The following is a 27,416-nucleotide window of genomic DNA, read 5'->3' on the forward strand; positions in this document are numbered from 1 at the left end:
TTTTGTAAACTGTCAGGTGAGGATTGTAATGTGCTAATATTACAGTGACCCCACAATTTTATATTGACTCAATGGGTTACTGCAAAAGCACATTTAAATAAATGGGTCTCAGCTTGCCTGCATGGTTATAATCTTAATTCTGCCTTTGTGTAAAGCAAAGAAATTCTTAATTTCAGGGGGTTTTAACCAAAGCACTGCACACTTCTTCTCTCTTGGCTCAGCTTTGTCACCTTGGGCAAGTGACTGAGTCTCTTTGAGCCTCAGTGTACTAATCTCTAACATGTGGTAATATCCATTTTTAAAGGTTACTGTGATGTTTTAAAAACATGTGAAGAGCCTAACCCAGTGCCAAGCATCTTACAAGCACTTGGGAATTGTTAGTATTCTTCCCCCACACTTCCAGCTCTCAGTCAAAAGCAAAGCAATAAAGAGACAGATAGACGGTATTTAAAATAAACCCAGAAAAGAAGCATTAAACCTTAGCAATATTAGATTCCAATCTCTACTGGAAATTGAAAAAACAAAATCAGAATGTTAGCTTAGGCAAGCACCTTTGGGACCACAAATCACAGTGGTTTTCTAACTTGTGTTAATCTCGGGTTTCTCTGTTCGGAATGAAATCCTAGGCAGGTATCTGGCAGGGAACAGTCACCTAGAGGCAGGGCAGAAGTCGTCATGAGGAGGCGTCAATTGCAACCTTTAAAAACACTGATTCTGGTTCTCATTTTACAGTTGAGGAAACTAAAGCTCCAACTAGTATAACAGCCCAAAGAGGCTGGAGGTGACAGACGAATTAGCAGCAGAACTGGAATGAGAGCTCAGTTATGCCGACTCCCTGGCAACTGGTGCCCATTTACCCCTAACTAACCCTTTTGCCATCTGTCAGTGGACCCTATCCGAGGTTTGGGGATCACGACTGACTCCTGCTTCCATCTCTTTGTGCCCTTCATGAAGAGTCTTCCTACACACACGTATCACTTTCATGATTCCAGTTTAAATTTGAGAGTAAAAATGATAAGTAGACAGCTCTGCTTTATCTTTTTGGTGTTTTAACAAAAGCTCATCTTTTTTCATCCCCCAGGAAAAAGCCAGCTACATCACTGAAGACAGTAAGTTAATTCTGCATTTAAATACGCTTCGTATTTCCCCCAGTGTTTATCCTTACCCATTTCTTTAAAGCTGACAATGCTTCCAGCTACGGTGAACACAGCAATCTTGGCAGCTCAAGCTGCTGCCTGGGCAGTCCAAGAGAACCTTGGAATCCTCAGCTAGCCTGGGAAGGTGCTTCCCGGGAGGAGTTCATCTGCATTTGACCCTGGTGCTCCACGGAATGTCAGAAGTAGATCAGAGGCAGCGGCCAGGCTCTCTGCCTCCCATGACATCTGTCTTCCCCATGGGGAGTCACTGTGTCCATGTCTCAATCCTCTGGCTGGGGGACTAACGGCTGACAATTACATATCATGCACACACAGGCCTGATTAAACTCAGACTCTGGCCAGAATGAAGGGAACCTGGACCAGCCCACCATTCCGGGAAGCCCTCCTTGACCTGGTACCTACTCTGTAGCCTGACATTTACAATCACCCAGCAAACACTGAGAGAGTGGCGCCCTGAGACCAAAGTCAGGTGCCAGATGCCCACTGTGCAAGCGCTACTGCCAGGATCTGCTGGGGCTCATGGTAGCCATCGGCCCTACTGCCAGAGCAGCAAGGTCCCCAAACCACCACGACACTGTTCCTTCAAACCAAGTGACACTTCCAGTTGGCTGTCACTGAATGCAAAAAGCTGGAGTGGGGACTGCATGGTTTTCATTGTTTGTGTGATAGAAAGAATAGCTATGCATGAAAGACATGTTCTCCCCAAATATTTATTTTAATAATATTGCTTTGCCTTTTATGTCCACATTCAACTGTATTGAATATCCTTGCCTTTTTTTAAATAGACTCCATCTGCCTCTCAACAGAACGCCTCAAGTGTATGTGAAGGTAAATCTATATTATTTTAAAGGTTGAGCACGTCCTCTAAAAGGTATTTTTATTAAGGACTTGTATATAAATGTCTTTCTAAATTCTTTCATTGTTTGTAAGGTAATTGTAAGTATGAAAGTCAGTTTTCTAAACTAAGTGGCCTTCCCTTTGCAATGAGTGGAGAGTAGCAAAGCTGGTCAGGCCCTGAGCTCGCTGAGCAGCACCTGGGGTAGGTTCCAGTCTCCCTGCCAAAAACCTGTCTGTTTGCAGAGAGCTATGCCCTGCCAGACACAGTGCCACGGCCTTACATTGGCGCGAAGACTGATGCAGAGCCATTCATATATCTTAGAACTAATAGTTTAGTTCAGGTAATGACACCTGAAAAATCTGTGTATTTGAACCAGTTCTTTTGCTAAGTTTTCAAAACAATGTTTTCAGAGTTCAAATGTCTGTCTTTGTACATCTTCAAATGCTTTCCTTCCTTTGTTTTATCATAACCCTAAAGCCTTACATATATGTTTATTAGAGCTTCCCCATTTAAAAAAATATTTGTATTTGAAAAATACTGGGGGGGGGGACAGAAAGAAGAATGATGCATAATCTCAACACTTAAAATACTATATTGAAGTTAAATTTCTGCACCCATCTGATTCCACACTTGAAGGTATTTCATGTTAAAAGCTTAGTGAGTGTTCTTCTCACCATTTCCTGAGTTAATAGGGGCAGATCTACATGAAGTGTTCTGGTTTCTCTGGCAACGGACGGTGGACATTTTCTGAATGTCCATTACAACTCACCTGTCTGCTTTAATTGCTCCAATAATTAATTGCTTCAATAGGTTTTTACATCGGTTCCCGCATCTTTTCCCCACCAGGCTATTTCTGAGTATCACTTCCTTTCTGTCTTGCTTTCATCTGCCTTTCCTTTGATGCTTTTACCTTGCTGTCCTTCCATTCCTTACAGTCTCCCATGCCTGTTGAGCAGGGAACTTGGAGTTACAGTGCAGCCATAGGGTGGGCCTCTGCAGGAAGTAAGTACAACCCTATACAGATTTCATGGCTTTAGGAGCCTCCGAAAACCAGCAGAGAAGCGGGTCATGACATGTTCCAACTGGCTCAGGTGTCCTCTTTCCCAAAGGGCTCCCAGTGTTGGAGCTTGGCATGCCATCTCCTTTGTGACTTATTTCAAGAGCAGAGGCAATGACCATCCAAATCCAAAGTGGAGAGCAACCCCTTCACCCCTTCTCGCCTAGGAAGGAAGCCTCCAGGAGGGCGGGGCCAAACAGGTGTGGTCAAAGCTCATTGGCTGTGGGGACCTAATGTGTTCACTGTTTCTCCTTCTGAAACTACCACGTTGTAAAGTTGTGAATCAAACATCTCACACGGCAGCTCAAAGTAACTTGCCACAAACTTGAAACATGATCTTCAGAGGTTCAAAGTTTCCGAATTTTGGCGCACCACAAAAATCCCTGAAGTCTATCTTACCGTTTATTTGAATCTTTGAGTTCTTATTACTACACTTTTATTCCTTTTGGGTTCCTATAACAGGATATCAATAATTCTCAACCTTCATCCCATGCATAGCATGGGCATACCCACAGTTTAACTAAACCTAAACCAAATTTGAGGGAGAATAAAGCACTAAAATAATTTATAATCACACCTATTAACGGTTCAGCAATCAATTTACTATGGATTTCAACACAAATTTCTTACATTTCAGGTTATGCCCATTTCCCTGTGTACTATTAGTTATAACTCCTCCACTCCCCCTCTCCCTCAGGAAAACACCGGGCAAGGGAGATTGTTATAGAGATAACCTTAAATGTGCTCAATTAAGCTTTGAAAAAGAGTAAATCATTCACCAAATTTCGTATTTTACCACCTATCAGTAAGGAATGACTGACACCACATCTTATGACTAATGAAGACACACCCAGGGTGAGGTAACACCTGTATAGAAGCCACACAGAAAGGGGAGGGGGGGGTAGGGCTAAAACTTGCTCATCTTCTGTCTCCCACCTGCACTCATACACTTAAAGGCCCGGATCCCACAGCTTCAGTCCCCATGTACATTGCTAAGGGATGAAGGCAGAGGTGGAAAGACGTACCTATAACACTGTGGGTGGGAGTCCTGGTCCTAATAGCACAAACACATCACCCCACGGACAGATGCGCAAACAGATGACATGCTGGTGAAAGATACCATCACGGAAAGACACCTGGACCAAATCCAGGGCTTCTCAGTTGATGTTGCTGGGTTTTGGCCTGGGGACAGACATTTCATTCTAATCCTAATATGAGAATTTTCTTAATGCAGAAAAACCTATACCTGCTGAGCGCCACCGAGGGTCTAGTCACAGACAAGAAAGTGTGCAGTCACCAGTGTTACCTCCTGCCCACAAGTAAGAATCCTTTCCTCTAAAACTAAGTTTCCTCCTGTTGCTGCAGGCATTAATGCGTGCCTTGTTACACTGCACAGTGACATTGGCTGGTTGTGCTGGGTAAAGATCTGATGTCATTGCTTTGTAATTAAATTTTAAAAGGTGTTACATTTTTAAGAGGTAACAACTTTAAAAGAGCTGCTTAGAATCTCAAAGACCTAATATTTGGGTTAACTATTGGACTTAACCAAAATGTAACACCTTAGTCAAGGCTCCTCCTTTTTCAAAAGGAAAGGGAGCAATTTTTCTTATCTTGAAGGTGTAAGTGCCTCTCCCATCTTTAGATAAGTTTCCTCAGCTAGTCACGTTGATTTCCTTTGTGATGCCCACATTCAGAGAGACTTCACTGTAAACAAAAAGTCAAGCTTATTCAACTTGTGCTTCGCCCTTTAACTCATCTGAAATTCTTTTTTTTTAGGCAAGGCCATCAAAAACCCGTACCTCTGCCAAGTAAGTAATATGAAGTCCTGAAGGGTAATATCTGGTAGTGGTTAAGGTTGGATGGATCTTCATGGCTGAGCTGCTTGGGTTCTAACCCAACACTGCCCCTTCCAGCTGGAGGAGCTCAGTGTCCTCTCTAGCTTGTTTCATCTGTAAAATGGGGCCAACAATATTTCTCATAAAGTTGTTTTGAAAAGTAGAGAGATTTGAGATAATTTTTACTTTTTTTTTTTTAGTATTGATTGAATATTTTACTAGTCATACTGGTTATATTTTATTTCATTTTTTACAAAAACAATAGAACTTATTATTTCAAAATAATATTAAGTAAAACAACATATAGTAAATACCTGGTATAGTGCGTGGTATATAGAAGTTCCCAATAAATGATAGCTGTTTAAATTAAATCTAAAATATATTTTAATGATTATAAAATAGATCTGCAAAAGGTACCCTGAAAAGATTTGGCAAATATCTGGATAATTTTACTAAGACAAATATTACATAACCCTAAAAATATATGCATCACAAAAATCAGTCTTGCAGAACATAACTGCCCAAACCTTGATTTGCTTTCTACTTAATGTAGGAAAAAATGAAAAAATAAAACAAACTTGACCTTACATTGGTAATTTGGAAAATATTCCAAAATAATCAAGATTCAACAAATTTAAATACAGAGAAAAATTGTTATATACAAAAATTACGTGCTTTTATACTGAATAAATTTTTTTAGGTTTTAATTAGATTTTTCATTCACCTTAGATAAATTAAATATATAATAACTACAATTAAAAAAAAATTCTGAACACAGTGAAGATGGTTTGGCTATAGAAATTTTGTTTTTCACTATGTAAAGCTTTATTATGCCTTGTATTGTTTTTCAACCCAGTCATTCTTGCAATTAATATTTACTGACCATCTGCCATGTACCAGGTGCTGTTCTAGACAAGAATAACAGCAGTGAAAAAAACAAATAGAGTCCTTGCCCTTGTGGAACTTATATTCTACTGGAACAGACAGACAGGAAAAATATACAACTAGATAAATCATATAATATCAAGTAAATCCTAAAGTGCTATAAAGAGAAACAAAACAAGGTGGCAGAGGATGGGGTCAGAGAGGAATGGAGGCAGTGAAGTGACTGTTTCAGGTGAGGAGGTCAGGGAAAGCCTGTCTGTAAAAAGGGGTCTTGTGGGCAGCTCCTCCCACAAAGGGCAGATGTGAGGACAAAGTGAGCTAAAGTGTGGAAAACAGACAAGGCCTGGCACATATTCATAGCTCAGAAAGTCAGCTTTGAACTCCCCTGGCTGCCCAAACTGCAGAAAGCACCTACAACTTTGCACTGTGTGCCCTGGGAGAGCCTGACTACCCACTTGCTTTTGCTGCTTCTACCTGGGAGGCCCATCCCCGCACCTTTAGAGCACGCCCGTCCTCCAGACCCAGCCTTGCTGGGCCTGCCACGCCCTCCCTGTTGCCCTGCTTGCTCCTTCCTGTTACTGCGAACGTCATGCTGTCTGGGAACATCCAGGGCACTTGCATTTGAAGTATTTAGTTCATCTAAACCCACGTCTCCTGCAGACTTCCCCTTTTAATAAAGGACAATTCTGGTTGCTCTGGTCAAAACCTTAGAGTCGCCCTTGACCTCCTCATTTGCTTTCTTCAGACACCTTCCGACTGTTTCTTCAAAACATATCCAGAATCCAGCAACTCACTACTCCCATTGACGCCATTTGTTCTAAGCTACCATCATCTCCCGCCTGGGCAAGCAGGAACACTGATTTGGCCTCCTTTGTCTACTCTTCCCCCCCCCCCCCCCCCCCCCCCCGGTTCTATCTCCTTACAGCCCTGTAGCCAGAGTGATCTTGTTAAAAGACAGGTAGATCACATTACTACTCTGTCCAAAACCCTCCCAAAGCTTCCCATACCTCGCTTGTTACAGCTCAAGTCATGTCAAGCGGTCCACCAAGTCCTACAGACCTGGCCCCTTCATTACCTCCAGTGTGACCTCATCCCTTGTTTCTCTCTCCTTTCCTCACGGCACTCCAGGCACAGTGGCCCCCTCTCTGTTCCTCAAATATGCCAGGTCTTACATTCACTGTTCCTCTACCTGGAAGGTTCCTTCCTGAGATGGCCTCATGCCTCCTCACTCCACTCAAGTGTCACCTCAGTAAGGCCTTCCCTGACCAGCCTATTTAAACATACTACTTGTCCGAGCCTATCCCCAACCCCCATCCCTGCTTATTTTTCTCTATAGTGTTTAGGACTGTAATATTGCATATATATTATGTCTTTATTGCCTAGCTCACTCCATTAAAATTTAAGCTCTAGGAGGGCAGGGCATTCTGCTGTTTTGTTCACTGCTACAGATCCCCAATGCCTTGATCCATGGCAGGCACACAATGAATGAATCAGTGAATGAATAAATGAGTGAATGAACGAATGCAGTGAAGTATTTTCTCTATTTCACATGTCTTCACATTTAGACTGAGTTTACACCTTTAAGGCAGCAATTATCAAATGCTTTGGTCTTGGGACCATTTTAACACTCTTAAAATCATTGCAGACCCAAAGAACTTTGGTTTAAATGTTTCTGTCTATTGATATTTAATGTGTTAATTCAAACAAACATTTAAAACATATTTATTGATCCATTTAAAAAATATTAAACTTATTACATGTTAACATATTTTTATGAAAAATAACTATATTTTCCAAACAATTAGTGGGAAGAACGGCATTTACATTTTTGAAATCTCTTTAATGCCCAGAGTAACATCAACAACTGGATTCTCATATCTGCTTCTATATTCCATCTGTTGCAATACATTTTTACATTTTTTAAAAAAGATTTATTGGGGAAGGGGAACAGGACTTTATTGGGGAACAGTGTATACCCAGGCCTTTCTTCCAAGTCAAGTTGTTGTCCTTTCAATCTTAGTTGTGGAGGGTGCCGTTCAGCTTCAAGTTGTTGTCCTTTCAGTCTTAATTGTGGAGGGTGCAGCTCAGCTCCAGGTCCAGTTGCCATTGCTAGTTGCAGGGGGCACAGCCCACCATCCCTTGCGGGAGTCGAACCGGCAATCTTGTGGTTGAGAGGACGTGCTCCAACCGACTGAGCCATCCGGGAGGCAGCTCAGCTCAAGGTGCTGTGTTCAATCTTAGTTGCAGGGGGCGGAGCCCACCATCCTTGTGGGACTCGAGGAGTTGAACCGGCAACCTTGTGGTTGAGAGCCCACTGGCCCATGTGGGAATCGAACTGCCGGTTCGATTCCCACATGGGCCAGTGGGCTCTCAACCACAAGGTTGCCTTCGGAGTTAGGAGCATGGAGCTCTAACCACCTGAGCCACTGGGCTGGCCCCTGTTGCAATACATTTTTCTGGTTGAAGTATATAAAGAAAATTGGGCTTCACAGTGATATGTATTTGGAAAAGACCTCACAACCCCTTTGAAAGGCTCTTGGGGATCCCAGCACTCTCAATCCATGGTTTGAGAACCACTGCTCTTAAGAATTTTTTGCTGTGTGTGATTTTTCAGTGTGTGAGTTCCCTAGCAAAGTGTTGAGGTATAGGCATAGTAACTGTTTAAGATATAAAGAAGATCCACTGATTTTTCAAATCCCTTTCAGGATTTCCAGAAGGGGGAAGCCCTGCTGTAGATGGTCCGTTACCCAGCTTTTCATCTAATTCCAATTTGTCAGAACAGGTATGAAATGAACACTTATTGTACCAGTAAACTGCAGGAAAGGGTATGTCTTCCTAAAAGCGAGAGTTTGGAGTGAAACAGAATATATTTTAAGCCAGCTTATGAGTTGTGATTTGCTGATGGGTACAGAAAATTTTTTTTCAGTTATTAAGACCTTGCTCCATTTATTCCAATTTGTATTCTAGATGCCCTAAATAATAATTTGTGTTTCTTTAAAGCTAGCAGTGTATTGTTTCTATTGTTCTTTCTCTCACATAGATTCTATTAAAACTACATAATTTTCACAGAATAGACCTGTGGAGGCATATGATATTAAAACACATGAAGCAGCACAGTTTATAAAAAGAGAAAGCCTTGGGCAAGTCTCTTTAAGCTTTGTCAAATATAAAATAGGGATGATAGCACTATACTTCTTGTGTTCCAAGTAGTCACAAGAATCAAACAAGATAATATTTGTAAAAATACTTTGGAAATTATAAAGCACTCCACAAAGTGACAACAATAAGATCACAATGGAAAGGGAGATTATGACTTACTTAGGAGAAAGGAATAAATGGTTCAGGAATCTAGCAGGATTTAGGTCGTATATTTAATTACTAGGGTTGGCAGCCAAGGCCAAATGAGAAAAAAAGTCAATTATATAATCCTGTGATTGATCAAAGGAAGCATAAAACTCATTTTCAAATTACTGGTCCACATGTAGTTAGGCCTGTCTTGGTAATGCACAACGGGACTGTTTTTAATGCACAAAAGATATGGTGCCAATGAAGGACTATTTCATGCTTAATGATACCTTCTGTCTCACAGGAAGCTGACGTTCATTGTAAGCCGTGGTACGCTGGTGCCTGCGATCGAAAGTCTGCCGAAGAGGCATTATACAGATCAAATAAGGTTTGCCCATTTCTAAATCTCATATTTTGCCCTCAGCCTATAATAGACACAGTTGTCATCCTGATAATATGCTAATTAAATCATTGCAACAATTATAGATGCAGGGATCTTTTTTTTTAAGAGGAATTACCATCTCCTCCTCTTTCAAGCATCCCGTTTTTGTTCCTCCGTCTCATTTCTACTTGTCCTTTAATCTCTACAAGGATCCACAGGCTCCACTGCTCTCCAAACAGTGGACAAGAAGAAAGTTCCAGCGGGAGATCTCTGAAAGGTTTGGTGCTACATGAGATCCATCCAGGAGTCCGAAATAGCAGGCTATGTTGGATCAATGCATGGGTTAAAAGATTGAGGTCAAGATGGCAAAAAGTACCTGGAAAGAGATTTTTAAGGAATCCAAGCCCCATCATGTAGGAACACTAGGGACAGTTTGGACAATCTAAGATTAAAGTGCCACGTTCCCCTTTCACTCTTTTTCGTCCTCCCATTTTTTCACTTGTACCCTACTTCGTCAGAATGTATTACATACTGTTTTTTGCCACCCTCGTTTTAGTCCTAGCTCTAACAATTAAATATGTTACGTGCTTTCCATTAGTCCCTTTGGTGGCTTCCCCAATTATCTCTTTTTGTTTGATGAAGCTCAGTTTTTAGTAGATTCTCAAGAAGAACAGTGTTTACATTATTCCGGAAGTTCTTGCACATTCAAAACTGCTTTTCATAGCCTGAAACCTGGAGGAAATCTTGGCTGGATATAAAATCCTTTGCTTGAGTGTTTTAAAAGTGTGGCGCCACTGGATTGTTTTGTTCTACATGATGCTAATGTTATTTATTTATTTGCCCTCATATGTATTTGATATTTAGTCTGAACACTCTGCAGACTTTATGTTTTTAAAAGTCTAACAGTTTTACCAGACTATGTCTCTGAGTTTATTTCCAGGTCAATTTTTTTCAGGTAGATGAAGCCCTTTCAACTTGTTTTCTCTTATTTCTTATTGATTTAAGTTTTCTCTTATTTCCAATATGTTTTCTTAAATTATAGTCTTAAAGAATAATTCTGTTTCATTGTTTTGTTTTTCCTCTTTAAGGACTAAAGTTACATGTATTTTGGACTTTTTTTTGTCTTCCTTTCATTTTCATTCCAACCATTCTGGCTCTATCATATTATTTTATTAAATGTCTCTCTCTCTCTCTTTCTCTCTCTCTCTCCTCCTCCCTCCCTCCCTCCCTCTCCCTTTCTCTCTCTTTCCTTCTCTCCCTCTCTCTGTCTTGGTAGATTACAGACCTTCCTTCGGATATTTATTAAATCTTTATTTCAGGCTGTTGTCCCTTGGGCATCTTGTAATTTCTTCTCCATTTCTGAGACAGGTTTATCTTTCTCTTTACTTTATTCCCTGAGTTTGATCAAGTTTTGTTGCATTTCTTCTTTCTGCTTTTCTGTTCATAATTTTTGAATATATGATTCTAGAATATTTTATAAAATATTTAAATTTGGAATGTTGTGTTACAGTTTTTTATCTACTTCAATATAAGCTATGGAAGAGAGAATTTTCATCAGCTGAAAATTTCTCAACTTTTTCTTTATTTTGCTTAGCATGATAATCTCAAGGTCCATCCATGTTGTCACAAATGGCAGTATTTCATCTTTTCTTACGGTCAAGTAATATTCCATTGTATTTATGTACCACATGTTTTTTATCGAATCACCTATCAAAGGATACTTCAGTTGTTTCCATGTCTTGGCCACTGTGAATAATGTTGCTGATGGACTCACTGGTTTTGAGCTCCAGCACTGGGGCAGCAGCTTGAGAGGCACCAGGGACATACGGGGAGGAACTGAGTTGTCTGGCTTCAAAGTGAGGGCTGGAGGAGCAGCTTTTTCTACCTTCTTCTTATAGTACTTTGAAATTTGTTTGATTTTTTTTTAATTCATAGGCAACTTGTGGACATGGTTCCTAGTTCAAGAGTGCACTCTAGGTTTGATCTTAACTTGTCCCCTCATGCATTTCTAAATCCTATAAACATAATACCTTATTTAGTGCATCAAAAAGTGCATTAATCTCACTCAGGATTTTCTATAAGTATATGTTTTATACTTATAGAGATAAGTATATATAAACATACGTAATTATAAAATACAAGTTTATGTTGTCTATAAGTATACAGTTTACTGAAATATTTTCTTGGAAAATAATAAAACAAACTTATTGATAATAAAAATCATATAACTAAGTAACTATATTTTGAATGTAATATATGATTTTTCATAAACTGATTTCTAACCTGTAGAAATGTAAGTAATACTAACCAGAATTATGTTTTTCTTTTAATAAACAGGATGGATCATTTCTTATTCGGAAAAGTTCTGGCCATGATTCCAAACAGCCATACACATTAGTTGTATTTTTTAATAAGCGAGTATATAATATCCCTGTGCGATTTATTGAAGCAACAAAACAGTATGCTTTGGGCAGAAAGAAAAATGGTGAAGAGGTCAGTAATTTCTCTTTTAATCCAAGTCTAATTTTGTATTGAATACAATGGCATCATACTGTATTAGATGCTAGAGATGAGGAGAAAAAATATAAGTGTTATTGGTCCAAGGCTTACATACATGTCATAAATAGAAAAAGTACTATGTTTGGGCAGTATATACTATGAGAGAAAAGAGGAAAAACTGATATGCTATAAAGGCTGCATCTTAGTCCTTTTATCCTGTTACATAGTGGGGTCAGTCTGATTTAGTATTTTAGTCCAGGAGGACATAAAAATCAAGATTGAAATGTCAAATAGAATTAGTGGTATAAAAATCAAGGTCAGTGGCCAAAGCTACTAAGTCAAGAACTAGGATCTCAACTCAAATACCAAGGTAGATGACCAGGGAAGGATCAAATGAGATGCAGAAACCTGAGTTGAAACATTAGACTACACCCTTGGACCAGAATGAGATTTCAGGCCTGCAGCAAGAAAGAAAAAAAAAACACATTACAATGGGTATTCAAAATTAACCAAACACGAATTTCAACTCCTTTTTAATCTGGACCAAGCTCAATGCTTACCACATCTCTGTTTAGCTAGCTTATTCCTATAAGTAAGCCCTGAAATATCGGCTGGAGTAATCTATGAATGGTCAGAAAGGGAGTGACACTTGTTCTGGTCTTGAATGATGGGTTGAATTTGAATAGGTAGAATGAAAGTTGGAGGGGATGAGGAGAAAAGTAGAAAGAACAATCTAAGCAAAGAAATGGCATTTTAAAACTTCAAGTTAAGAAATATTTATTTTTCAATACTCCTTCAGAAAGAACTACACCCATTCCAAGCCCAGCACTTGTTAGAAAGTGAATTGTTAGAAAGTGTCATATTGCTGAAGTGTCTGTTTTCTCTAACAGATGAAGTCAGGGGCTAGACTATGTGTTGTTCATTCTATATTTCCAGAACCATAGCACAATGGCTGGCTTCAGTGGAGGCTTGATAAGTACTTATTGAATGAATGAATGAATTTATTGATTGAGTGATTACAGGCAGGAGAATAGCACTTGTAAAACAAACTGGTAATGTCTTGTGTCATTAGAGAGCAAAATGAGTGCTCTCTGTTGTGTTTTTTTTTAAAAAAAAACTGTGGTAAAAAAATATCATTAAATTTACCATATTGACCATTTTTAAGTACACAGTTTAGTAGTGTTAAGAATATTTACAATGTTGTGAAGCAGATCTCTAGAACTTTCTTATCAGGCATATCTTAAACGCTGTACTCATTGTACAACAATTCCCCTTTTCCCACTCCCTATAGTCCCTGGCAACCACCATTTTACTTTCTATTTCTATGAATCTGACTACTTTAGATGCCTCATATAAGTGGGATCATACTATGTTGGTCCTTTTGTGACTGGCTTATTTCACGTAGCATAATATCATCAAAGTTCATCCATGTTGTAGCATGTGACAGGATTTCTTTCCTTCTTGATGTTACACACTATTCCATTGTATTTATTATATACCATATTCTGTTTATCCATTCACCTGTTGATGGACATTTAGGTTGCTTCTACCTCTTGACTATTGTAAATAGTGCTGCTATTTACACATGGGTGTGCAGATATCTCTTTGAGATTCTGCTTTCAAGTCTCCTGGATATTTCCAGAAGTGAGATTACTGGATCATATAGTAGTTCTATTTTTACTTCTTTGAGGAAACTCCATGTTGTTTTCCATCATAACCGCATCATTTTACAATCCTACCAACAGTGCACAAGGGATCCAACTTTTCCACATACCTGCCAACACTTGTTATTTTCTGGAGTTTTAAAATTGTAGCTATCCTAATGGGTACAAGGTGATATCGCACTGTGGTTTCAATTTGCATTTCTCTGATGATTAGTGATATTGAGCACCTTTTCATATGTTTGTTGGCCATTTGTATATCATCTTTGAAGAAATGTCTATTCAAGTCCTTTGCCCATTTGTAATTAAATCAGTTTATTTGATCTTTTGTTGTTGAGTTGTAGGAGTTCTTTATTATTCTGAATATTAACACCTTATCAGATATATGATTTGCAAATATTTTCTCCCATTCCATAGGTTACCTTTTACTCTGTTGATTGTCACATTTGATGAACAAAAAGTTTTTAAGTTTGATGTAGTCCTATGTGTTTATTTTTGTTTTTGTTGCCTTTGCTTTTGGTGTCATATCCAAGAATTCACTGCCAAATCCAATCTCATAAAGATTTTCCCGTTTTCTTCTAAGAGTTTTATAGTTTGGGGTTTTATTTTACTTTTAATAAAGTCTCAGAGATAGTTAGAAAATGTAAAACTCTTGAATCTTAAAACAAACACCTATCAAGTTGAAACTTGGATTTTAAAATATAGATTGAATTATCATGTAACACCAGTTAAACTTTAACAGAACTTTTTGCTTACAAAACCTTCATTCTCATTACAGCATTTATCTGACAAATCTTTCTAAATCAATGCTCCTAATAGTAGTTAGTAATCAGTGGTAAGAAATAGTGGTGATCTTAGTAAGACAGAGTGACTTTGAATGGGTGGTTTCATTGTAAAACCTACCCAGGGCTCCAGAACTTCTGTATGAGGTTTAACGGTGAGTGAGGAGCTGTCCCATTTAGAGGTCCTGAAATTCTCTCATATAAATAGGGAACTCGAAATTCTCTCATATAAATAGGGAACTCGAAGAGAGGCTCTGACTTCCTTGTCTTGCTAGCAAACTCTGGTATAAACAAGGATTCCTCTTGGACTAAAGAATCTTCATCCCTGCCTCAGGATGAACAGATCAGAGCTTTACCTCACTCCCCACATATCCAGCCTATGTATACCAAAGTAAATAGTATACTATTATAATGGCATCTGGAAGTACTGAGAGTCCATTAAAACTCTTACTTCAATTATCTATAAGAAGATGATCTCTCCCATATACTGAAAATCTGAATGGAAAATGAAAACTTTAGTTACATGATGTCAACCATGTAGATATTTTGAAAAGTTTGTTTGTCTGTATTTGTGTTTGGGTGTATATGGATAGAAAAAGTAACCAATTGATTAACTGTTTAACTTTTTTATACAGCTGTTTTAGTATTGTATACAGTATTGAGTCATTTTCTAGTTTTGATATCTGTTTGCTTTATTTTATTAACCATGAGATTTTGAGTTATCAAACAAGTTGTTTTTCTGTCCATGTATGAATATCTTGAATACACTGAATTAGTCTAGATAGTAAAAAAAGAGCACTGAGGGGAAATGCAACTAAATTATGCTCAATTCTTCATGCAGTTAAATAAAAAATATGCCTCAACACCACCCCCTACTTGAAACATTTCAACTCAACTCCCTCCTTCAAACATTAAATCCCCAAACACTACAATAAAGCAATACTTAAAAATATTTAGGGACTAGAAGGACAGAATGAGATGTTTATTTGTGTAAGTATAGCAACTCTTTATATGCTTCCTGGGTTCAGAACACACTTTTCCCTTGGAATCCACTTTTAAGGGGTTGTACTATTTCATTTCCTGGTTCTTCAGTTCATAAATTTAACTTCCAACTGCATCCGTTTAACAATATGCTATGCCAAACAAACAGAATGAATGTCTTCATGAATATCATAAAAGAATTTCATTGGCAATTGCAAGAGAGCTGAATGAAGAGAAAGTAAGAAACAAAGACTCATAGGTGCCTGTCTCTCACCTCTCCTCCCGGACAGATAGCCAATTATCTAAAAGACAACTGGTATTTCATTTGAAAAAGTTGACCGGTATTCTGAATACTACACAGTATTCAAAATATAGATATTTAGAAGCTACCCAAATAATCAATAAAGGCATTTAAAAATTTTATTCCAGATGTTTGTCTTTATATAAAAAATTAAAAGACAACAAAATCAATTGGTGAAAATGGCTAAATTTATGGCACTGTTGCAAAACAATTACCACTTTTTAAAAAATGTCTCTAAATGCATTTATTTGATGATTGTAAGCTTGTAGCACTTTTGTATATTCAATGCATTTGATTTCATGTTACATTTATTTTATCTTTCATTCAAAACGGATCATTTTTCAGAAAAAAAGATATGATAACCTTAAATTAAAATCTGCAATTGTAACAGCTATATACAATGTCACTGGGATAGTAACTGGGGGATTATCACTTGGTGAGGAGTGTAAATGTCTAACTATTACTTTGCTAATAAAAAAATCTACAGAGAATATTAATTTAATATATGAAAAGATAAATATGTATGCTAAGTGCCTAGCATGGAATTCCATTATTAATTGGGCATTAATTTAGCTCTAAGCTAAAATTTAGTTCTAAGCTAAAGCAAAAATGGAAATATGAGGGTTTATAAAGTTTTCCTTATTTATACAAAAAAGAAAACATAAACAAAAACATGAATTAATCTGGGAAATAATTCTTTCCTGATACTAAATTCTACATCAGTCCTTGTATCAAAACTGTTCAACCTAACATAAATAATGTAGAGAAATTCAATGTATGACAGTTATACACTTGAAACTAAATTTAAAAAATTAAAATATTACATTATAACTCAATGAAGTAATTTCTCTAAGCAGTTATACTGATTAAACCTGTGAGTTCTTTTTAGTTTTAATGAATATAGGAAAGGCCAAGGTCTGCCACCTCGAAGGTTATGTACAGTCTTTGTTAGACATTTTTTGGTAGAATGTCAGCGGGGACCTAATAACTTTGACTAACTTGAGAAAGCGAAAGAAGATGGGAGGAGTGGAGCTTAAAGTTAACATAAATGCCAGTGTATAATTCATCTCTGTTTTCTTGCTCTAGTACTTTGGAAGTGTTGCTGAAATTATCAAGAATCATCAACATAGTCCTCTGGTTCTTATCGACAGTCAAAATAACACAAAAGATTCTACAAGACTGAAATATGCAGTTAAAGTTTCATAAATTAAAAAAAAAAAGGTGGTCAACATCGCTGCTTCAGACATTTTTTCTATTTCTACTTTTAAGAAGAAGTCCCCAAGCTTCATATTTTGGATTATGAATCATCCTGTAATAAAATAGAAGATGGAGGCAGCTATTGGGGTGGTTATCCACTTCTTGATAAGAAGCTCACATGACCGGATGAACTGTTAATATCTGGTGAGGTTGAGTTATCATGCTATTAATATTCTCCAAATAAATGTCTTTATTTAAAAGAAACAGGTGTAAAGTATTTTCAGTCATGTAAGAAAACAACGTTCTATTTTCAAAATAAGAACATAATAATCTTGGATAAAACAAAGCTGCTGGAAATTGAGACCACCACAATGGTCATTGGTGCACTAACGTAACTAGGATATCTACTGACAATGCTTGACAATTATGTCTTGGTTAAAATTTTTATTTGTAGAAAATAAAATATAGATAAAGTATGATAGTTGTAAGAACAGATAAGGGGGATATAATGGTTCCTTTTTGTGAGTGCTCCCAACTGTGGGAAATGTATATAGATATGACCTTTCTAGATGTTCTTATCCATGATTATGTTGTTAGCTTTGCTTACTAAAAATAATTATGCCCTCTTTGATCTGCGTGTCTAGTAAATGGACCCTAAACTTGATATAAAGTTCAAAGTAGGATAAGAGCAAAACTAGACTAAAAGCCTAGGGAAACTTCCCACAGAACAAGGTCAGGAAAGTAGACACTGATGAACCCTAAGGAATAAAAGAGTGTTATGAGCAGCCATATCCAAGGTCTTAGCTCATCCCAGAGATGTATTATACTTTGTCATATCAAAGCTTTTTATTCTACTTGTATTTTAGACAGCATTGAAATGATAAAGCAGCTAATTAAGATAAATCTAATAATTAAATGAGGAATGTACTTGACCACTGAATAAGACAGCAATCTGTGAAAGGATTTTGAAAAGCTAGAAGGTAATGATTTCAGAGTAACTTACAGACTCACTTGTAAAGATAACTGTATTTTTAAATGTCATATACTGTCATGATTACTAGCTATGTGATGAGTTGAATTATGTTCTCCAAAAAAGGATATGTTGAAGTCCTGACCCCTAATACATCAGAATGTGACCTTATGGGGTTTTTACAGGTATCGTCCAGTTAAGATGAGGTTGTTAGGGTGCGCTCTAATTCAGTATGACTGATGTCCTTATACAAACGGGGAATTTGGACATAGACACAGACATACACAGAGGGAAGACTAAGTGAAGAGATGCCCATGAAGAATGCCACGTGGAGTGATGTATGTACGAGCCTAAGAGTGCTGAAGATGCCAATATTCCCCGAAACCAGGAAGAGGCAAGGAAGGAGTCCCCTGTAGGTTTCAGAGGAAATGTGGCCCTGCTGACACCATGATTTCAGATCTGTAGCCTCTAGCACTGGGAGATAACACATTTCTGTTTTATTAGTCACCCCTTTTGTAGTACTTTGTTATGGTAACACTAGGAAACTAATATGTGCATATAATCCATATAAATTTTGACAATGAAAACAGATATAAATGGGTTTTGGAAATGTTGTTTGGAAAGTTTTTTGGTTTTGTCCTTTCCTTTTAGGAAAACAATGCAATCATTTAGAATGTACTAGAAGAGATAATTTACAATTTACAGAAAACTGGGTCTATCTTTTGTAAAGCAAAGCACTCGTTTGTAGTGTGGCGTATGAGCTTTCTAGTTTATCAGTTTTCCTCAGTGTTATGTAAAATTATTTTCTAATTAAGTAAATCCTCAATAATTCCTTTTGCTACTGCAGTAATTCTGGCTCCATAACAACCTCTTCCACCCATCCCCACTCTCCTCCCCCAAGTGCCTATTCCAGGTAGGTGGAGTTGCATAGCCATGAGATTAGTATACTAATCCACACTCGGTTGATATTCGGCACTGCTGGGGTGGATTTCTTGGAACAGAGGTTGGGAAAACTTCTGGGAGATGAAGCTAATCTCTGCGGAGGGATGCACTCCTCCCCAAAATGGAGAAACACCCAATCCAAGACAGTAACCGCCCCCCACCAACTTCATATAGGAAATCCACTGGCGGGCATCCCTACCTCCCTACTTCTCTAAAACTCTCCTCTACAGGTGGTATAGGATTCTCCAGGAGGCTAGAAAAGCTTTTAAGAGATCTCGAAGACCCTGTCTGTGATTTTCAGTGCTTGACAAACAGGTGGTTTTGCATAGGAAGATTTTCCAGGCAAGCCAGGTGGTAGAACAGCCGTTCTAGTCAAGAAGTACTTTGCATAGCAGCTGAAGGAAACAAACCACTCCAGTTCCTGTTTTCTCTTTCAAGGATGTTGCAAACTAGATTGCAGCTGCAGTAGTAGGAAGGCTGTTCAAGTTTGTTCAAATGCACAACAGAAATGGGAAGACTAGTCGTGTGGCCATCAGAAGCCTGTAATTGAGTTAGTCAGGGCAATGGTTCGGAGACCCTGCTCTCTGAGCCCTAACCCACTCTTACTGCAGCTGTGACAGTCTTGCCTAAAACAGCGTCCCAGAGAACAGAATGTAGAGATGTGAAGCAAAGCCAGCACCACATGAGACATCATCTTAAAGCAAGACTGAATTTCTGTCCTTCAAAAAGGCCTTAAGATGCACTATAACTCAGCCACTATTTCTAGGCAGGGTTGCACAGAAACCACTAAAAAACCCTGCTTCCCAGCAAGGTTAGTTACACTGCACGTCCTTGGCACTTAGCGGCTATGTTTAACCACAAGGTGAGGCAGTCAGTACTGGCTTCAGTTAGTTCTGGGTACCCTAGAGCTTCCATTTATCAGTATATCAGGCATGTTTCTTACCACTCTAAGCCTCAGTTTCTACATTTGTATTCTGGCAATGATACAAAAGATAAGCTAGAATATGTTAGCTGCCTGGCATTCAGTTGTGCCTAATAAACATTAACTCCTAGGACCCCTAACCAAAATCTCCTTTGCAGAGACAAAAAGCAGTCTGTGGACAATTCTTCAAGTAAACCTACCTATAAGTATTTTTGAACATTTAATAATTTTAATTGTGTCTCAGAAAAACACCCAATATTTCTCTACATTCATGGCTGTTAATCTTATAGTTATCACAAACTTCTTTGAGAGTTATGGGCCTTTGCCCCGAGAAAAATGCATTTATGCATACTCGCACACACAAATTCTTACTAAATTTCGTGACATACATGGGCCTAACCATGGACCACAAGTTCAGAGATCCAAGGCTAAGGACACTTATCCTACACCTTCTTAAACTTTGAAGCATCAAAATGAACATACTATTCTACTAAAGACCTGAATGACCCTCAAAGTAACTCCTCCATTAACCAAGAAGCAGGATACTACTATGGTTTACTGCAAGGGCTTGAGAATGAATTGCCTCAATTTCTGCTTCTTATCCAAGGTCCACCAATAACTAGTTGTATGAACTTGGGTAAGTTATTTGTGTTAATACAACCTACCTTATAGGGTTGTTCAGTGAGTGCACTAAGTATGGTAAAATTTCAAAGTGTTAATTATTATTCTTTCATTCAACCAGCCAACATTTACTGAGCTTGTGGTATGTCTGTCGGTAGGTATGTCAGGCAGATGAAATGCATAAATCATCTCAAGTCCTGGAAGGTATCCAAATAGCTTCTCAAACAGCTTTTAGAATCAGAGTTATCATTTTATAAAAATATCAAACAGAACTTTTATCCAGGATGATTATTATACTTGAAATAATGGCCTACAATTAGAATACCCCTTGAAGAAAAGAAGAAATGCAAGTAGAATAAAAGTCTCTACTCAAAAAACACTTACCTGTTATCTCAAGTGCAGTGTCTCACTCTTTTCTTTTCCCTAGAAAAATGCAGAACTTTTTTGTCTTACCTGTTATCCTTTTCTTACTTATAAATGGGCCCATTAAGCCTAGATTTTAATCATGCTGGCTCTGTCCCTTACTTGCTATATAACCTTGGACAAAGTACTTAATGAACTTGTTTTCTCATTTACCTTGCAGACTTTTTATGAGAATAATATATACAAATACCTAGAACATAATAGGTCTCAACAAATGGTAACACCATAGCTGAAACTTCAAATACTCCACTTGTAAGTCTAGAGCAAATAACACAATTTGAAGATTATCGCTGTAAATCTGTCCTGAGAAGATATGGGCCTAAACTATGGTAGTGACCAGGGCCTATAAAGAAACGGAGAAAAGGGAAACGTCTTAAGATTAACACAGGAAAGTTAACTGACTGCATATTGGGGATAGAGAAGAAACATAAGTTCATTCTGACTCCACTGTTTCCAGCCTGGATAACTGGAAGAACGGAAGTGCCTACTTGAGTTTCATGTTGCTTCTTGGATCTTTGGATTTATAACTTTCATCAAATTTAGAAAAAAATTTAGTCATTATCCCTTCAAATATTTTTTGTCCCTCCTTTTTCTCCTCCCCTTCTGGGCTCTAGTTATACGAATGTCACACAATTTGATATTGCCCCACATCTCCCATCAAGAAAAAACCTGGCATTCAGCTGCAAGGAGTGCAATTAGCAACAGCCTTTAGCTGTTAGTGCCTTCAGAATCTACCTTGGGTTGAACCAAGTCTGTATTCTTCCTAGGCAGCCCTCTGGCCGTTTCTGCCCAACATGGAACACTTCTAATGGACAGTCTTTGAACTGAAGCACCCATGGGGTTGGCTGACTTCATCAAAGAGGCATGGCAGCCTGAGGCTATCTATACCCAAACCAGTTTTCACTTACCAACCCTGTCTTTTCACCAGTATCAGAGCTGCATTATGGTCTGAAGACTTTTCTTATTCCGTCTTGCTCTCCCTCCCCTTTAATCTTTCTCAGACATTACTGCCCAAAAAACCTCTTGCACTCCAAACTGCACGTCAACTGACAAAGTTAGTACCAGGAGTTGTCCCAGAAAGCAGGCAGTAAGATGAGGTCTTTGGACCAGATTACTCACCACCCAGCTGTCAATGAGGACCCAGTCCTGAGGGTGTTTGAGGCATGGACTGTCCCTGGTACAAAGTGGCGACCCAACTGCTAATCTCCTGCAGTGGGAGAGAAGAAAAAGCTGAAGACCAAACTCAGGATTTAATAGAGTTGCTAAGCTGCAAAGATAATTTCATGCTAACCCACGACAGATCTGTTATGTCAAGGTCAGAGTCCTAGTTCACAAAACCTGGGACCCTGACGGATGGGATGGGTATCTCTGGTGATGAATGGTGGTGCATCCATCATTGGTGGTGGATGCCACCAATTATTTGGCTTCCCAGACTCCTCTGAACCCTCGGAGTCTGCAGAGATGCCCCCTCTCATTAAGAACTAGCATTCTGTTTGTGTGGAAAGATACTGCAGAGCCCTCTCCCCTGGAAGGCAACAGGAACCTCCCTCAGGATATGCCCCCACCTCCTGTCCTGGCTGCCTGAAGTTAAATTGCAGCATGAACTAGCTATGGATGTACTAGGCTTGTTGGGAGGGGAAGAGAATAAATCCTGAAGGAGGTTGAAGAATTAGGCACATGTACTGGCAGGGGCTGAAGGAGTGAGTACCATGGGACCAGATTTTGAGAATGCTTGAGCCAAGGAAACAGAATATAAGACTGGATAAAGAGGAAGCATTTATTAACTTAAGGATTACAGGATTATACCCAAAAAGTACCCTAGGAGATGGTACAAACTCATTGGGGGGCTCCTGGAAGACTCGAGAGTGGTGACCTTCACTGACTGAGGCTGAAATGTCTGAATTGCTATGGCAGATAGTGAAGGAAAGAATTTAAAAATTCAGGGAAACCAGCATGCTGGAGTGGATCTATTATGAAAAGGCAGAAGATCCACAGAGAATTATGTTCCAGAGGACAAGTGTGTTCACCAAGGCCCTCAGAAATGCACTAGGAAGAGGGGAACAAGCACCACTAAGTTCACTGGTGGTCCTGCTCTGCTGGCCGGGGCTAATAGTAGGGAGGGCAAATGCTCAAAAGCCAGGGGTCTCAATTATCATACCAACTGGGAAAATCTGGGTGCAGTCCAGGGGACTGGACTCACACGGTTGAGGATAAGGTTAATAGACGATGGCAACCACGGAGGCAGCCGATAAGATATGTGTGTGTGTGTGTGTGTGTGTGTGTGTGTGTGTGTGTGTGTGTGTGTGTCTCCTCCTGGTTCCAGTGTGTTTTTTTTCCCGCATCAGTGGATTAGGGAAGCCCAGAATCACTATCCAGTGTTTCTCAGCCACCTAGGAGGTCGCTTTTTGCAGACCAGTTCTGGCTGTAGCATCCTCCCTGAGCTTTTCTGCCACCCTCCAGGACAGTTTCTGCTAACTGATGCTAGTGAATTTCTCTCAGCCACCCTGTAGGCTCCAGCTTGGCCACACCCTCCAGTGAGTTTCTCTGCCACTCAGTGGGGCAACTTCTTGTGGACCAGCTCAAGGCTGCCCACAGCTCCCAGTGTGTTTCTCTTACACTCAGCAGGCTCTTTAAGGCAGAGCAGCTTTAGCTGACCAGACCCTCCAATGAGTTTCACAGCCACTGAACTGACTCCTCCTAATGACCAGGTCAGGTCTGTACTCTCTGGCAAAATTCTTCACTATCAGCAGGCGGAGTGTCCCTGTGGCAATTACAACTTCTTCAGTATGGCCTGAGTCTCAGACTAGGGGGTAGGGAGCCCTCACCTAAGTGTTTAGCTTCTTCCTTGTTTATTCTCTCTCAATCCTGGAAATAGTAGCTGATTCCTGCATTTGCCATTCCTGTGATTCCTTAGCATCTAATTTTCCCCTTCTAGTAGTTAACCAACTTTTACTGGTTGACAATTTTAATGGCATTATCGATATAATTCACGTACTGTAAAATTCACCACTTACAGCTATGTAATTCAGTGGGTTTTACTACATTCAGAATTGTGCAGTCATCACCACAATGTTTGTAACATTCTCACCACAAAAACAAATTGCATATCCATAACCAGACACTCTCCATTCTCCATCTTCCATCATAGTCAACCACTAATCTACTTGTCTCTATAGATTTGCATACTCTTGACATTTCATATGAATGAAATTATACAATATGTGGTCCTTTGTGACTGGCTTCTTTCACTTAGCATATTTTCAAGGTTCACCCATGATATAGCATGTATCAGTACTCCATTTCTTCTTATTGCTGAATAATACATTATACAGATATACCTTATTTTGTCTATCCATCTGTTGATGAACATTCGTTTCCACTTTTTGGCTAGTGTGCTGTCAACACTTGTGTACAAATTTTTGAGTGGAAATGTTTTTCATTTCTTTGGGGTATATATCTACAAGTGAAATTACTTTCAAATGGTAACAATGTTTAACAGTTTGAGGGATGCCCAACTGTTTCCCAAAGTGACTGCACCATTTTACAGTCTGACCTACAATATATTCAAAGTTCCAGTGTCTCTACATACTTACCAGCACTTGTGATTGTCTGTTTTTATTATACCCATCCTAAAGGATATGAAGTAGTATCTCATTGTCGTTTTCATTTGCATTTCCCTAATGGCTAAAGATAGTAAGCATCTTTTCATGTGGTTATTACCTATTTGTATATCTTCTTTGGAGAAATGTGCATTCAAATACTTTGAACATTTTTAATTGAGTTGTCTTTTTGAGTTGTAATAATTTTTATATATTCTGGATACAATTCCTATATCAAATATATTATTTGAAGGTATTTTCTCCCATTCTGTGGTTGTTTTTTTTCACTTTCTTGAGTTCTTTAAAACACAAGTTTTTTCATGTTAATAAATTCCAATGCATTTACTGTTTCTTTGCTTGTGCTCTTGGGGTCTTAATGAATTGTTCTCTAATTCAAGGTCACAAAAGTATACACCTGTTTCTTTCTAATATTTTTATAGTTTTGTCTCTAACATTTAGGTTTTTGATCCATTTTAAGTTAATCTTATGAATGTTGTGAGGTAGGTGTCCAAATGTATTCTTTTGCACACGAATATTCAGTTGACCCAGCAGTATTTGTTAAAAGACTATAGTTTCCACATTGAATTTGGCATTATGGTCAAAAATTAACTGATCATAAATGGATGGATTTATTTCTGGATTCTCTATATGTCTATTCTATGTCAGTACCACACTGTTTTGATTACCATAGATTTGTGGTAAGTTTTGAAATGGGAAAGTATGAGTTTTTCAATTTTATTCTTCTTTTCAAAATTGTTTTGGCTTTTCTGGATCCCTTGTTTTTCCATACAAAATTTAGACTCAGCTTGTCAATTTCTGAAGGAAAAAAAACAGTAGCCAGAATTTTGACAGAAATTGCTTTGACTCTGTGGATCAATTTGGGTAGTATGGCCATCTTGACAACATTGTTTACTGATCCATGAACATGGAATGTCTCTACATTTATTTAGGTTTTCTTTAATTTCTTTCAACAATGATTTGTAGTTTCTGTGTAAAAGTCTTGCATTTCTTTTGTCAAATTTATTCCTAAGTATTTTATTCCTTTAGATACATTGTAAATGGATTTTTTTTTTTTAATTTCATTTTTGGGGTTGTTCATTGCTAATGTATAGTAGAATTGATTTTTCTATTGATCTTGTATTCTGCATTCTTGCTGATTTCATTTTAGTTATAAGAGCTTTTTTTAGTGGATTCCTTAGGATTTTCTACATACAAGATGTCATCTAAAAATAGAGATATTTTAAATTCTTCCTTTCCCACCTGAATGCCTTTTGTTTCTCTTGTCTAATTGCCATGACTAGACCTGTACAATATTTAATAGAAGCAACAAAAGTGAACATCCTTTCTTATTACTGATCTTAAAGAAAAAGTTTTCAGTCTTTCACCTTTAAGTTTGATGTTGGCCACACCACTGAAAATAAAAGTCCCCATTCCTGGTAACAGAACACACCTCACTGACAAAGAATTGTAATTATTTGTTTTGACCAGTCTGGTAACTTTCTAGTAGACAGGCTTTTGCCAGACTTGAAGCTGGCCCAGAGCTAAAGCTGCTACCTAGGCTCAATGCTGAAAACATTAACAGACAAGTATTTTAGTCGCTGCTGCCTGAGATGATAGATAACATTTAAGGCAAGCAACAGACTAACCTAAAAGCTAGGGAGGAAAGTCTGGGGGATGAGTTGTCCAAAAGGGCTTTGCAAAGCTCCAACACATTCCTGGGAATCTAGAAGGCCACATGCATGCCAGGGCTGCGTGTGTGCTAAGGAAAGACTCGAGAAGGCCATAAGCTCTCATCTCCTCCGACCTGGAGGCTCTGCCAAAGTAGGAAGTGAAGGCTAAGGCAGAGTTGTAAACTACCTGGCTGAGTGTTGAATGTGCACCAGAAAAACACACACAGAGTCCCTTGGCAAAGACTAGGAGATTCTTTTCATTTATGGTGTTTAAGGAAATCCCTGTCCAGTTACTAGCTAACCATTAAGCTAAATAATCGACTTCTGTGGCCACACATGACAAAGAATAGAGACTGAAAAAAACTAACTCAGAAAGGTTACTAACAAACAAACAACAACTACAACAAGCAGCAACAACAAACTCTGGGTCAGGGAGTAGGGGGAGAGGTAGATAATCTGATTTTCAGAGTTGCCACATTATCATATTTGAAATGTCCTCTTTTCAACAAAAAAATTACAAGGCATGCAAAGAAAGAGGAAAGTACTGCCCATACACGGGGGGTGGGGGGGTGGGGGGGGTGGCGGGGGAGGAATCAATAGAAATCCTGAGAAAGTCCCAGTATTGGATTTTCTAAACAAAGATTTTAATTTAGCTATTTTAAATATGGTCAAAGAGCTAAAGGAAACCAAGTTTAAAGAACAGTGGGAAAGTAAGAGAATGATGTCTCAACCAATTACAGAATTTAAATAAATAGAAGTTATGAAAAGAATTTTAATTCTAGAACTTTCTATTATAGAGTTGAAAAGTACAATAACTGAAATAAAATAAAAATCACTAGAGGGGCTCAGCAACATATTTGATCAGGCAGAAGAAAAACCATGAACTTAAAGATAGGTCAGTTGACATTGTCCAGTTTGAAGAACAGAAAGAAAAAAAAATGAAGAGAAATAAACAGAACCTCAGAGACCTGTGGGACACCATCAATCATAACACCATAAATATAATGCGAGTCTTAGATGGAGAGAAGAAAAAGTATCAGAAAGAATATTTGAAGAAATAATAACCAAAAACTTCCCAAATTTCATGAAAAACATTCATCTACCAATCCACAAAGCTCTAGAAACTCCAAGTAACATAAAATCAAAGATATGCACACCTGACATATTATAATAAAATTGTTGAAAAGACAAAGAGAGAATCCTGAAAGCAGCCAGAGAGAAGTGACTCACCACATACCAAAGGACCTCAATAAGATTAACAGCTGATTTCTCATCAGAAACCATGGAGTCCAGAAGGCAGTGAGCTGACACAGCCAAAGTGCTGAATGGGAAAAAAAAGTGCCAACCAAGACTTCTCTGTTCAGAAAAACTATCCTTCAAAAACAAAGGAAAAATTAAGACATTCCCAG

The 27,416-nt window shown here is 38.4% G+C and overlaps 2 protein-coding genes across 5 annotated transcripts in view; one reads left to right on the forward strand and one right to left on the reverse strand.

Annotated features, from left to right (window-relative positions):
• Window positions 1-17,124, forward strand: part of BLNK (B cell linker) — a 72,006-nt gene extending 54,882 nt beyond the window's left edge. The window contains exons 10-17 of the mRNA XM_019724775.3: window positions 1,082-1,109; window positions 1,943-1,985; window positions 4,287-4,371; window positions 4,829-4,860; window positions 8,478-8,554; window positions 9,362-9,445; window positions 11,777-11,932; window positions 16,750-17,124. Coding sequence (XP_019580334.3) covers window positions 1,082-1,109; window positions 1,943-1,985; window positions 4,287-4,371; window positions 4,829-4,860; window positions 8,478-8,554; window positions 9,362-9,445; window positions 11,777-11,932; window positions 16,750-16,869 — 625 coding nt within the window. The 3' untranslated portion in view covers window positions 16,870-17,124. The remainder of the gene's footprint in view (window positions 1-1,081; window positions 1,110-1,942; window positions 1,986-4,286; window positions 4,372-4,828; window positions 4,861-8,477; window positions 8,555-9,361; window positions 9,446-11,776; window positions 11,933-16,749) is intronic.
• Window positions 4,843-27,416, reverse strand: part of ZNF518A (zinc finger protein 518A) — a 52,113-nt gene continuing 29,539 nt past the window's right edge. Inside the window, exons 3-5 of one of the 4 annotated variants that reach the window (XM_074339302.2) lie at window positions 21,858-21,945; window positions 20,700-20,738; window positions 4,843-5,001 (exon numbers count right to left, since the gene is read on the reverse strand). In XM_074339302.2, coding sequence (XP_074195403.2) covers window positions 20,703-20,738; window positions 21,858-21,945 — 124 coding nt within the window. In that variant the 3' untranslated portion in view covers window positions 4,843-5,001; window positions 20,700-20,702. Of the gene's footprint in view, window positions 5,002-11,862; window positions 14,877-20,699; window positions 20,739-21,856; window positions 21,946-27,416 lie in introns of those variants that run through there. The other 3 variants (XM_074339301.2, XM_088791914.1, XR_002136754.3) reach the window with 3 other exon arrangements.

This window comes from Rhinolophus sinicus, chromosome 15 (genome assembly GCF_057876585.1).
Source record: "Rhinolophus sinicus isolate RSI-liver-muscle chromosome 15, RSI-T2T, whole genome shotgun sequence".
In the NCBI taxonomy this organism is placed as follows: domain Eukaryota; kingdom Metazoa; phylum Chordata; class Mammalia; order Chiroptera; family Rhinolophidae; genus Rhinolophus; species Rhinolophus sinicus.